The sequence below is a fragment of the Orycteropus afer genome, unplaced genomic scaffold (assembly GCF_000298275.1).
Source record: "Orycteropus afer afer isolate SDZICR_OR568_19922 unplaced genomic scaffold, OryAfe1.0 scaffold00018, whole genome shotgun sequence".
NCBI classification, from domain to species: Eukaryota; Metazoa; Chordata; class Mammalia; order Tubulidentata; family Orycteropodidae; genus Orycteropus; species Orycteropus afer.
Genome location: NW_006921605.1, coordinates 6,983,150 through 6,994,512, shown reverse-complemented (window position 1 = coordinate 6,994,512; position 11,363 = coordinate 6,983,150). Strand labels below are relative to the sequence as shown.

General features: G+C 51.7%; 1 protein-coding gene across 1 annotated transcript in view; it reads left to right on the top strand.

Annotated features, from left to right (window-relative positions):
- Window positions 1-1,534: 1,534 nt before the first annotated feature.
- Window positions 1,535-11,363, top strand: part of LLGL2 (LLGL scribble cell polarity complex component 2) — a 27,939-nt gene continuing 18,110 nt past the window's right edge. Inside the window, exon 1 of the mRNA XM_007959867.1 lies at window positions 1,535-1,609. Coding sequence (XP_007958058.1) covers window positions 1,535-1,609 — 75 coding nt within the window. The remainder of the gene's footprint in view (window positions 1,610-11,363) is intronic.

Sequence of the window (11,363 nt, the reverse complement as noted above, 5' to 3'; positions counted from 1 at the left end):
CTGTGTGGCAGGCTGACATTTCATTTGCAGGGTCCCATTCATTTGCTGGCATGAGTTTCAGCCTCTCTATTACAACATGAATGTGGAGTGGGGTGGCCCCTCCCCACAGCACCCTCCCAACTTGGCCTTGCATGCCGGCTCTTGGCCCCCTCCAGCCTCGAGGGAGCCCCTAACAGGGTCCTTTCGTACAAAAAGTCCTGGCCTGATAATTCATTCTTCCCACCTCCCGAGAACCTGGAATCTTCGAGGCATCCTTCAGGCCTCGGCTTAGGTGTCTTCGGGTGTACCCCCCTGCCAGTTTGCTGGAGGTGCCCCTTCTGGCCCCTCCATCCAGTCCATAGCACCCTGGGTTGTCTTGTCTCTACCTGCCCCTGTTCTACAGTGAGCTCCTCCAGGCTGGGGACCAGACTGTCCCCTCTTTTACAGTCTAGCACAGAATGAATGGAGCCAACCAGGAGACTGTCCCGAGCCCTGAGAGGGACGGAGCCATTTCCGGGGTGGGCCTGACCCCAGTGTTCCCAGCACAGGCCCTGTGGTGCCTGTGGCCAGCGGGAGACCGTGCTCCTGGAGCCGGAAGCTGGAGCCCAGACAATCCTCCCCTCCCCCAAGGCTAATCCAGAAATAGTTCCCTTTGGTTTGGGAGTACATCCTATGGTGGGCGGACATTCTGGGGCCCTGATCTGGTTTCTTCATCGGGAGCAGGTTTGGTGTCCTGATGGCATTCCCCTTGGCCCCTGAGAAAGGGGGCCTCTCTGAGTGTACCCCATCAGAGCCCAAAGGAGTTGGGACTGGGAGGGCTGGAGCTGGTGGGGGTGGGGCAGGTCAGCTGGGGAGCTTGGTGGGATCCCTCATGCGCAGTGGGAGGTACAGCCCGCCTGACCAAGTTCCATCTCCTTGTCCACTGTGGTTTCGGGCGGCTGTGGCCGGTTGGAGCGCCCTCTGCCAAAAGGGGAGGTCCTGACAGCCCCCTGAAGTGAGGAGCGGGAATAGACCAGGTATGCACTGCCTGGGTGTCCCTTCCGGTCCCTGGCCCGGAAGTACCCCAGCCCCCATGTGGGCTCTGATCTGGGGCCCTAGCCCTGACAGCTTTTGCATTCTACCCTCCTCACTCTGAAGAGAGAAGCTTGTGAAGTTTCCCTTTCGTTTATCTGGAGTTTTATGGTTTTTCAGAAAACAGGTTAACAATTAAGCTAATTAACCCCGGGCCTTCCAGCCTTCCTGGTTCCTATAAAGCCAGGCTGAATGGCTCCCTCCCCCAGCTTCTCCACTGGAATTATAAGGCCACCAGTTGTCAGGAACCAGTGTAGAGCATCAACTAGCCCCAGTCTCCAGGTACCTCCAGACCCCACACCACAGAGCCTGGGGAAGCGATGGGGCCTGGCTGGTAGATGGTGGCACTGGACTGGTTCCTGTGCTGAGTGGCAGGTGGCTCTGTCCCTGGGGATGGGGACAGTGTGTTTGCCCATGCCTGGTACTCAACGGCTCCTCCGGTTCCCTCTCTCTAGGTCTCTGAGGGCACTGCAAACAAAGCAAGATGAGGCGGTTCCTGCGGTCAGGCCCTGACCCAGAGCGGGAGAGGCTTAAGCAGGAGCTCTTCCAGTTCAACAAGGTGAGGGGGAAGCAGAAAGGAGCCAGGTTTCAGAGTTGGGGGTGGAGGCTGAGTCTGGGGGTTGCTGTATCCTGATGGGTTGGTTTCCTTTACCTGGATTAGGTCCCTCCTTGGGACACCCTGAAATGCCTTGTGACTGGGGCTGGTTAGAGAGGTTCTCTGGGAAAGGGTAGTAGGATGCCCAGGTGTGGGGACTCCTGGAATCTTGTCTCGAGTCTCTCGTTGCCTCCTTGAGCCTCAGTTTCCCTACCTGCAAAATGAGGCCAGAATGATCTGCCCTGCCTACCTTGTCACAGAGAGGTGGGAGATGAAAGGAAGTAGAACCCTGCTAGAGGTAATGATAGCCGTGCGATGCCGGGTCACTTGGAACCCAGGACCCACGAGCCATGGCTGTTCCCTCTGTCCTCAAATTCTCCCAGAAGATGAACACAGCTTTCCCTAAATGTGGACTCCCAGTGGTAGGCTGGGTGGATGGGAGAGGGGCCAGGAAGAACATGCTGGAATGGGCATTTGACTACCCCAACTAATGTGAAACCCGCTCTCAAGGGCCCCCTGAGCGGGAGTGACCTGTCACCCGAGATCACAGGATGTGTTCCAGCTCCCCTGGGCTTCCTGAGGGAGGCTGGTGCCTGGGGGGCTGGCACAGGCCTGTAAACCAGCTAGCAATCTGGAGTCGTTTCAGTCATAAAAGAGGCTGAGCTCCCTCCCCTCTGCTTTGATGTAGGTCCTTGGCCCCCTTGCCCAGCTTCCCTCTGGCTGTCCTCTGTTCGCCCTGAAAGTGGGGTACAGGGAGGAAGAGCACCTTTCTGCTCTTCCCTGGGGGCCTGGAAGCCCTCCAGGATGTGTCTATGGGACTGTCTGTCTCTAGGGGCTCAGGTGTGAGGGCTGTGTTCCCCATGGAGGACCCAGAGGGTCTTAGCCTGGATAGGCTAGGAAGTTGTGTCTCCTTTTGAAAAATATAAAATTCTCCTCTTGGGCTGTGTTTTGTTGGGATAAGAAGTGGAGAGGTCGGATTGTTCAGTTCAAATCCAGCTTTGCCACTTATGTGCTGCTTGACTGGGACTGGGGTGACTGGAACTGTGAGGGGTGACTGGAATCAGGAAAACAAGTGCCGGGCCAGGAATGTCAACTGTTGCTTCCCAGGGCTTCTCCCTGGGCTCTTCAGATCTCACTGGGGGAGCCCTCAGGGCCTCAGTTGAGGTGGGTCAGGGGTCCCCCATCACCTGCTGTTTCCTCTGACTTCCTGCCCCAGTGTTGCTGGAGTGAGTTGTGCTGTGTGGCCATTCACCCCTGGAATTAGGGCTTTTCTAAGGCGAGAAGTCTCCTCCATTCACTGAAGGAAGCTTTGGGGAGGGCTTTTGGGCCTCAAGGGGAGATGGGGTTGTGGATGTTGGGAATAAGGGTCTTGGGACATCTGGAACCTTCTACCTGTACTCACCGGGCTTCTTGTGACCTTAGTGTGTTGGGGGAGGCCTGAGTGAATGTTACTGGGATTTCACACCCTGAGAAGGTAGCCAGTTCCAGGAGGAACTGGACAGACATGCTCAGTCAAGAGGGGTGACCACCGCCCCAGATTGTCTCCTCAGGTGGGGTGGGGTTGAGGTGGGGCCACCCTTACTGATAGTCCCCATACTTGGCCTGGCTCTGGGGTCCTGGGGGTCCTTTCTCCTGACCTGCCTTCTTCCCTCCACTCATGTGCAAGAAGCATGCCTTGAGCACTTACTGTATGTGCAGCCTGGGGTGGGCACTGTGGTCTTAGATGACAGTGGCAGAACCTCTGTTCTCCGTAGACTTCACAGTCTAGAGGGAGGGAAGGGTCTGACAGTCTGAAATTCCATGATGTGGAAGTGGCAAGGAGGAAGGAGAGTTTCTGAGGGGGTGGGGAAGGGTGGGATGAAGGGTGAGACCAGAGCCTGGAGGATTTAAGATCCTGGGTGGTCCACCCACAATGCCTCAGCCCCAGGCTTGCCCTGGGGCTATGGGGTGGAATGGTCCTCTGGCAGAGGGGAGGCTGCAACCCAGGAGCATGGACCTGAACCGAGGACACTGCAGCCTTGGCCGGCTGTGAGCAAGGGGGTCAGTGAACCCACTTATCCCATAAGATAACTTTGGGGGCTTTTTGTTACTGAGCTATAAGAGTTTTTTATATATTCTCAATATTTTGTTGTTGTTGTTAGATGCCATCGAGTCAGCTCCAACTCACAGTGACCCTTTGTACAGCAGAATGAAATACTGCCAGTCATGTGCTATCCTCGTAACCCAAAACCCATTGCCATCAAATTGGATCCGACTCATAGCTATCCCTCCTTGGGTTTCCAAGGCAGTATCACTACGAAAGTAGATTGCCCAACCTTCCTTCCAAAGAGTGGCTGGTGGGTTTGAACCGCCAGCCTTCTGGTTAGCAGTAAATTGCCTTAGGCACTATGCCACCAGAGCTCCCGCCATCCTCATAATCCTTGCTATACCTGAGCCCATCACTGAAGCCACTGTGTCAGTCCATCTCGTTGAGGGTCTTACCCTTTTTCGCTGTTGTTGTTGTTGTTGTTATGTGCCGTTGAGTCGGCCCCGACTCATAGCGACCCCTCCTTGGGTTTCCAAGGCAGTATCACTATGGAAGTAGGATTGCCCAACCTTCCTTCCGAGGAGTGGCTGGTGGGTTTGAACCACCAGCCTTCTAGTTAGCAGTCAAGTGCTTTAGCCACTATGCTACCAGAGCTCCTAGCTGACCCTCCACTTTACCAAGCATGAGACCCTTCTCTAGGGAATGGTCCCTTCAGACAACATGACCAAAGTGGGTGAGACAAAGTCTGGCTATTCTCGCTTCCAAGGAGCATTCTGGCTGCACTTCTTCCAGAACAGACTTGTTTGTTCTTCTGTAGTCCACGGGACTTTCCCTGTTCTTCTCCAACACCACAACTCAAAAGCATCAACTCTTCTCCAGTCTTCATTATTTATTGTCCAGTTTTCACATGGATAGGAAGCGACTGAAAATACCATGGCTTGGGCTAGGTGCACCGTAGTCTTCAAAGTGAGGTCTTTGCTCTGCAGCACTTGAAAGAGGTCTTTTGCAGCAGATTTGCCCAGTGCAATACAGTGTCTTATTTCTTGACTGCTGCGTCCATGGATGTTGGTGGTGGGTCCAACTTCAGTCTTTTCTCCATTTATCGTCATGTTACTTATTGGTCTAGTTGTGAGGATTTTCCTTTTCTTTATGTTGAAGTGTAATCCGTACTGCAAACTGTAGTCTTTAGTCAATATAAAAAGCTCACTGCTGTCGAGTAGTATCTGACTCATAGCGACTCCTCCTTGGATTTCCAAGGTAGTATCTCTATGGAAGTAGATTGCCCAACCTTCCTTCCGAGGAGTGGCTGGTGGCTTTGAACCGCCAGCCTTCTGGTTAGCAGTCAGATGCCTTAGGCATTACACCACCAGAGCTCCTTTAGTCAATATATAATTTGCAAATATTTTCTGCCATTCTGTGCATTGTTTTTTGAGGCATGCAAGTTTTCATTATTTTTCCTATTTTTTATTTTGTTCCTGTACTTTGGTGTCATTTATAAAAAAACATTGCCAAACTCAAGGTCATGAAGATTTGCCCCTATTTTCTTATAAGAGTCTTACAGTTTTAGCTCCTGAATATATGTCTTGGATCCATTTTGTGATAATTGCATATGGTGTGAGGTAAGAGCCTAACTGTATTCTTTTGCATGTGGAGATCCAGTTGTCCCAGATCAACCATTTGTTGAGAAGATGTTCCTCATTGAATGGTTCTTGGTGCTCTTGTCAAAAATCAGTTGACCATAGATGAGAGAGTTCATTTCTGGTTCTCAATCCTTATGCCAACACCACACTGTTTTGATTACTGTAGCTTTGTACTAAGTTTTGAACTTGGGGAGTCTGGGGGCTTTTTTATCTATTGAGCAAAGCAGGTAAGATCTGAGTCTTTAAGAGACTGTTACAATGACTGGACAGAGCCTAGAATGAAGGAGACAAGGAGATGAAGGAGTCAAAGCCCCAGTGGTGAGGATGGAGGGGAGGGTTTGGACAGAGCAGGCTCTCCGCCTTGGCACTGTTGCCATTTGGGGCAGACCATCTTGTATTGTGGGTGCTGCCCTGTGCATGATAGATGTTTAGCAACATTCCTGGCCTCTACCTTCTAGATGCCAGTAGCATCCCCCCAGTTGTAACAACCAAAAATGTCTCCAGACATTGTCACATGTTTCCTGGGGGCACAGAATCACTCCTGGTTGAAAACCACTGGGTTAGAGACTAGGGCCTGAGTTTGATGAGATCTGGTGATAGATGCAGTCCTAGGAGTGGAGAGAGCAAGAGAGGGGATAGAGGAGGGAGGTGTGTGTCCAGGATGACTGTAGGGTCTGTTTCCTGGGTGAATGGTAGTGCCAAGGACCAAGATGGGGTGGGGTGAGGGAGCTTGGAGACGCAAGGAACAGGTTTGAGGAAACATAATATGTTTTGATTCAGACAGAAGAGCAGCAGGCATGATTCCCGTTTATCAAGAGGCTGCTTTTCCCAGTGGTTCATAGTGCCAGCCCCAGCACCTGACTGCCTAGGTTCAAAGCTCTGCCAGTTACCAACTTGTTGACTTTGAACAGGTCACTCACCTCTAACTGGAGAGGATAGTGGTTGCTGCCTCATAGAGTTGTGGTGAAGATTAAATAAGTTAGTGCATAAATTTACAGCATCGGGAGAGGAACTTTGGTGGCACGGTGGTTAAGTGTGTGGCAGCTAACCAAAATAAAGTAGGCGGTTTGAACCCCCCAGCTGCTCAATGGGAGAAAGATGTGACAGTCTGCTTCTATAGACATTTACAGCCTTGGGAACCTTGTGGGGTTGTTCTACCCTGTCCTATGGGGTCACTATGAGTCAGAATCCATTCCACGGCAATCGGTGGAACAATATGGACCTCAAGGCTCTATGGGCCTTATCTGCCTTGACCCTTGGGTTTTGCACATCTTGAGACTTGCAGGTGAAAGAAGGTCCCAGAAGACAGCTGGAGCCCTGAGAGGCACCTGGGCTACTGTGTGGTCCTCATCCACATGCAGGAGACAGCAACTTCTAGCCAAACTCCTTTCCACCTGCAGCAAATGAGATGCCTCCAAGAGGACAGAGGCATTGCCCCTGGGCCTGGGGAACAGCATGTCCTGTTCCCTGGGCTCAGGTGCCTGGGCAGGAGCTGTGACTGTGGGCATCTCTGAGCCCCCTCTGCCAGGCCCTGGATGTTGGAGGAGCGTCTCTAGTTTGCCCAGGGCTGGGTGCCAGGCATCAGAGGGGCCATGTCTGCAGTGGGTAGGAGCAGGGACTCTGGAGGCCAGAGTTCTAGATCCCAACTCTGACGCTTCCTCAGTGTATGAGTGGCACATTACTTACCCTTGTTGGTCCTCAGTTTCCTCATCTGTTAAATGGGCATCATACCACTCCCAGCCTGATGTGCTCAGTGAGTTGAATTGCTTTGAATGGTGCCTGCCTCAGAGGTAGCAGGGTTTGCTTGGTCGTTGTTTTCCCTCATCCTCTCCACGGTTCACATGGGTGTTGTCCCCGTTCTGCAGGTGAGCAAACTGAGGGCCCTGACTAGGGATATGGGTGACTGTGGCATGACTTGGAGTTCTATCTGCCAACTAGCTGTGTGACCTTAGGGCCAGTAACTTCACTTCTCTGAGCCCCAGTTTCTTCACCTAGAAAGTAGCTGTTTGTTTTGTGTGGAGGTTACTGAGTCCTCTGGCCAGCTGGGGAGACAGAGTCAGCCCCAAAAGTGCCAGTTGACGGTTCTGTGGGACCCTCTGGAGAGAAAGGACTCCCTAGGGAAATGTGACCTTCCTTGAAAACTGTTCCCAGCCTACTCTCGCCCCTGGTGAAACCCAAGCATGTCCAAACCAGCCGGGCGATAAGGGCGAACAGGCCCATCTTGCTTGTCCTAGGCTCCCCGGCTCTTCTCACCTGTGCCCACCCTCCCCCATCCCCAGGCCCTGAGTAAACTGTCTCTCTGGCAACCTGCCGCCCCTGCCCAGGGCCAGGTGGTTTTGTCTTGGTTTCTGTGTGGCCCGGCCCCTGGTGTCAGGTGACAGCCCCACAGGGAGGGCCAGGTTGCTGCCACTGCCAGGAATCTGAGCTGACCACACCCAGTATCAAGTAGAACCACCCAGCACAGCCAGCTGGGCGCGCCCCCCTTCCGTGTCCCTGGGGCAGCCTCCAGGGGCTCTGGTCCCTCCCCTGATGAGTATCAGGGCCCCCTGTCTTGGGTGGGGTCCCCCTTGCTCAGGTGGGATGAAGGCCCCCACTGTTTGACAAGCAGCCTTTGCTCTCCCCCTTCCCGGGAGCCCAAACTGGGGTCCTGGAGCCAGGGTGGGACAGATGGACTTTCTCTCCACACCAGCTAGTGTTGCGGCCTGGCGGCTCCTGCGAATCTTTGCTCTCCTTTCCCAACTCCCTGTCAAAAGATCTCATTGTTCTCCCCACCCTTGGCAGAGCTCACCTGAGCCAGGGAGCAGGCTGGGGGCAGGGCACAGGTAGGCTGAGTGCTGAGCTCAGGAGGTGGGGGTGAGGTTGGCGCCAGGAGCTGGGAACACTCTGGCTGCCAGGCCCAAGGTGGCTAGGGTCTCAGGCCTGGAGGAGAGCTGGCCACCTCCAAGGCGCTGCCTGCAGTCCTTCAGCCCCTGCTCCACCCTGTTGCCCCGGATACTTCCGGTCTCATGGAGGGTGGTTCAGAATTCCTGTCTTTGAAGTTTTACCACTGGGAGGAGGCGGCTGTCAGCCCTGAGGCTGAGCCCACCTCCTCCGTCCTGATGGGCGCCTTCTTTGAAGGCTACCATATACCAGGCTACCATATACCCCACTAAAAAAGAAAGGAGCTTGGGTGGCCTAGTGCCTAAAGCATTTGACTGCTAACCAGAAGATTGGTGGTTCAAACCCACCAGCCACTCACCTGAAGGAATACCGTGCAATCTACTTCCATAAAGATTTTACCACCTTAGAAATCCAAAGGGGGTCGCTATGAGTCAGAATCGACTCAATGGCAGTGAGTTTGGTTTTGGTTTGTATATACCCTCCTCTCCCTCTACTGGTAGCATAGTGGCTAAAGCACTTGACTGCTAACCAGAAGGCTGGCGGTTCAAACCCACCAGCCACTCCTCGGAAGGAAGGTTGGGCAATCCTACTTCCGTAGTGATACTGCCTCGGAAACCCAAGGAGGGGTCGCTATGAGTCGGGGCCGACTCGACGGCACATAACAACAACAACAACTCCCTCTACATGGATTTTTCCTTAAGCCTGAACAAACGGGATGGGGGCAGGGTTCTGCCCACCTGGACCTTGTCCCTCAGTTAGGAGCTGGGGGCGGAGTGGAAGGAGTGGGAAGGGCATCCGAGGTCCAGGGGACAGCTGGAGCCCAGCCTGGAGGTGGGTGTTCAGCCCTGGTGTTATGGAACCTTCTTGCTTTCCTTCCAGTTTCCATCTCCTTCTTGTCCCCGTGATCAGCTGCCCTCTGTCCTCTTCCCAGATCCAAACGACCTTCCTTCCTTCCGCAGCAAGACACCCTCCCCACACACACACACCTCTCCTGTTTGCCTGGGGCCTCCAGGCCTCCTCTCTAAACTCCTTTGCTTCCTGAGATAATGGCCTCATTCTGAGATTTGTAGGTCTTATTTGCATGAAATAGCAGTGCCACCTCCCCTCCCTAGACCTGGGGAGTCCCCCAGAGAAGCCTGGTCCCCACATTATTTGCATATGAACCTTCTTTCTTGGGCCCTATCCAGGTAGGGTCTCTGTGAAATCTGTTCTCCTTATTTTGTTCTTGAGGGAGTTGTCAGTTTTGAGAAGATGCCCAGAGGGATGTAACGAACACCATACCACCATGGAGACCTTAGAGGGACATTGGTGGGGCACAGCCTGTGTGCACTGGGGTGAGCGGAGCCCTCCAGCCGCTGCTAGGTGGTCTCCTTAGTGCTTATCATGAACTGTCCGAGGACAGCTGCTAACTGCTTCCATTGGTATTGTCCCACTTACCAGACCCAAAACAGGGCTCCTAGAGGCTTCTCTACACGGTTCAAATGGTTAGGAAAACACAGTGCCTAAGGCACTTGACTGCTAACCAGAAGGGTGGTGGTTCAAACCCACTCGCCACTGCTCAGAAGGAAAGTTGGGCAATCTACTTCCATAGTGATACTGCCTCGGAAACCCAAGGAGAGGTCGCTATGAGTTGGCTCCGACTTGACGGCACATAACAACAACAACACTGCAAGAAGAGGCAGTCCCTATTTAAAAATGTTGTTGTTGTTATGTGCTGTTGAGTAAATGTGGTAAAACAGACATAACATAAAATTTACCATCTCAACCATTTTAAGGAGCTCTGATGGCACAGTGATTAAGCACTTGGCTGTAACCTTTGCTGCTAACTGAGAGGTCAGTGGTTTGAACCCACCAACTGTTCTGCGGGGGACAGATGTGGCAGTCAGCTTCTGTAAAGATTAACACCTTGGAAACACTATGGAGTAATTGTACTGTCTTATAGGGCTGCTGTGAATTGGAATCAATTTGGTAGCATCAGGTTTGGGTCGTTATTTTTTTGTTGTTGTTTTTGTTTTTGCAGGGGGTGGTAGGGAGAGGTGCATCAGAGAAAGGAGGCTGATCCAAGCAGGAATGTTTCAGAGGTGATGCTGGAACTTCCTGATGTTGAGTTAGGAGAATAGTGTGTGGCCTGAGTGGCTGACACCAAGTTGCGGGTTTTCTCTCTGATTTGACTCCTCCTTGAGGCAGGACAGTGACAACCACAGTGTGAGCCACATAGGTTATTTTACATTTTCTAAGAGCTCTATAGAAGAAACCCTGATGACACAGTGGTCACATGCCTGGCTGTTAACCTAAAGGTTGGCAGTTCAAACCTACCAGCCAGTCCACAGGAGAAAGATATGGCAGTCTGCTTCTGTAAAGGTGACGGCTGTGGAAACTTTATCATGCAGTTCTACTCTGTCCCATAGGGTCACTGTGAGTTAGAAGTGACTCAGTGGCTATGGGTTTGGGTTTTTGTTTGTTAAAAGCCATATTACAAAGTTTTTTAACAGATGAGATTAACTTTGATAATATTCTACTTAACCTAATATATCCAAAATACTATTTAGACTTATAATCAATATAAATAATTGAGATATTTTACACTTTTTTTTAAAGATATTTTAAAAGAAAATTTAAATCTTTGGAATTTGGTCTATATTTACACTTACAGCACATCTCGATTCACACTTAAATTTTCTTTGAAAATAACCACAAGTTCCAATTCTTTACAGAAGCTGACTGCCACATGTTTCTCCCACAGAGCAGCAGGTGGGCCTCAGACCTTTTGGTTCACAGCTGAGTACTTTAACCACTGTACCACCAGAGCATCTGGTCTGTATTTAGGCTTCATAAACTTTCCAGCTGAAAAAGTAGGCTTGAAGCTTAATCTGTCTGCCTTGACTCCAGCCCCTGTTCTTTTGGAACCTAAGTTGTTCAGCATACTGAAAAGATTTCTAATAACTGAATTAAATTATCTGTCTTTCAGTTCTTTAAAACAAAATAAAACTTTAAATTCTGTTCCTTGGTAGCACTAGCCACGTGGTGAGTACTTAATATTAATAGCCACATAAGAAGCCCTGGTGGCTGACTGGGTAAGCACTCAGCTGCTAACCAAAAGGCTGGCGGCTTGAACCCACCAACGGGAGAAAGATGTGGCAGTCTGCTTCCATGAAGATGTGTTGTTGTTGTT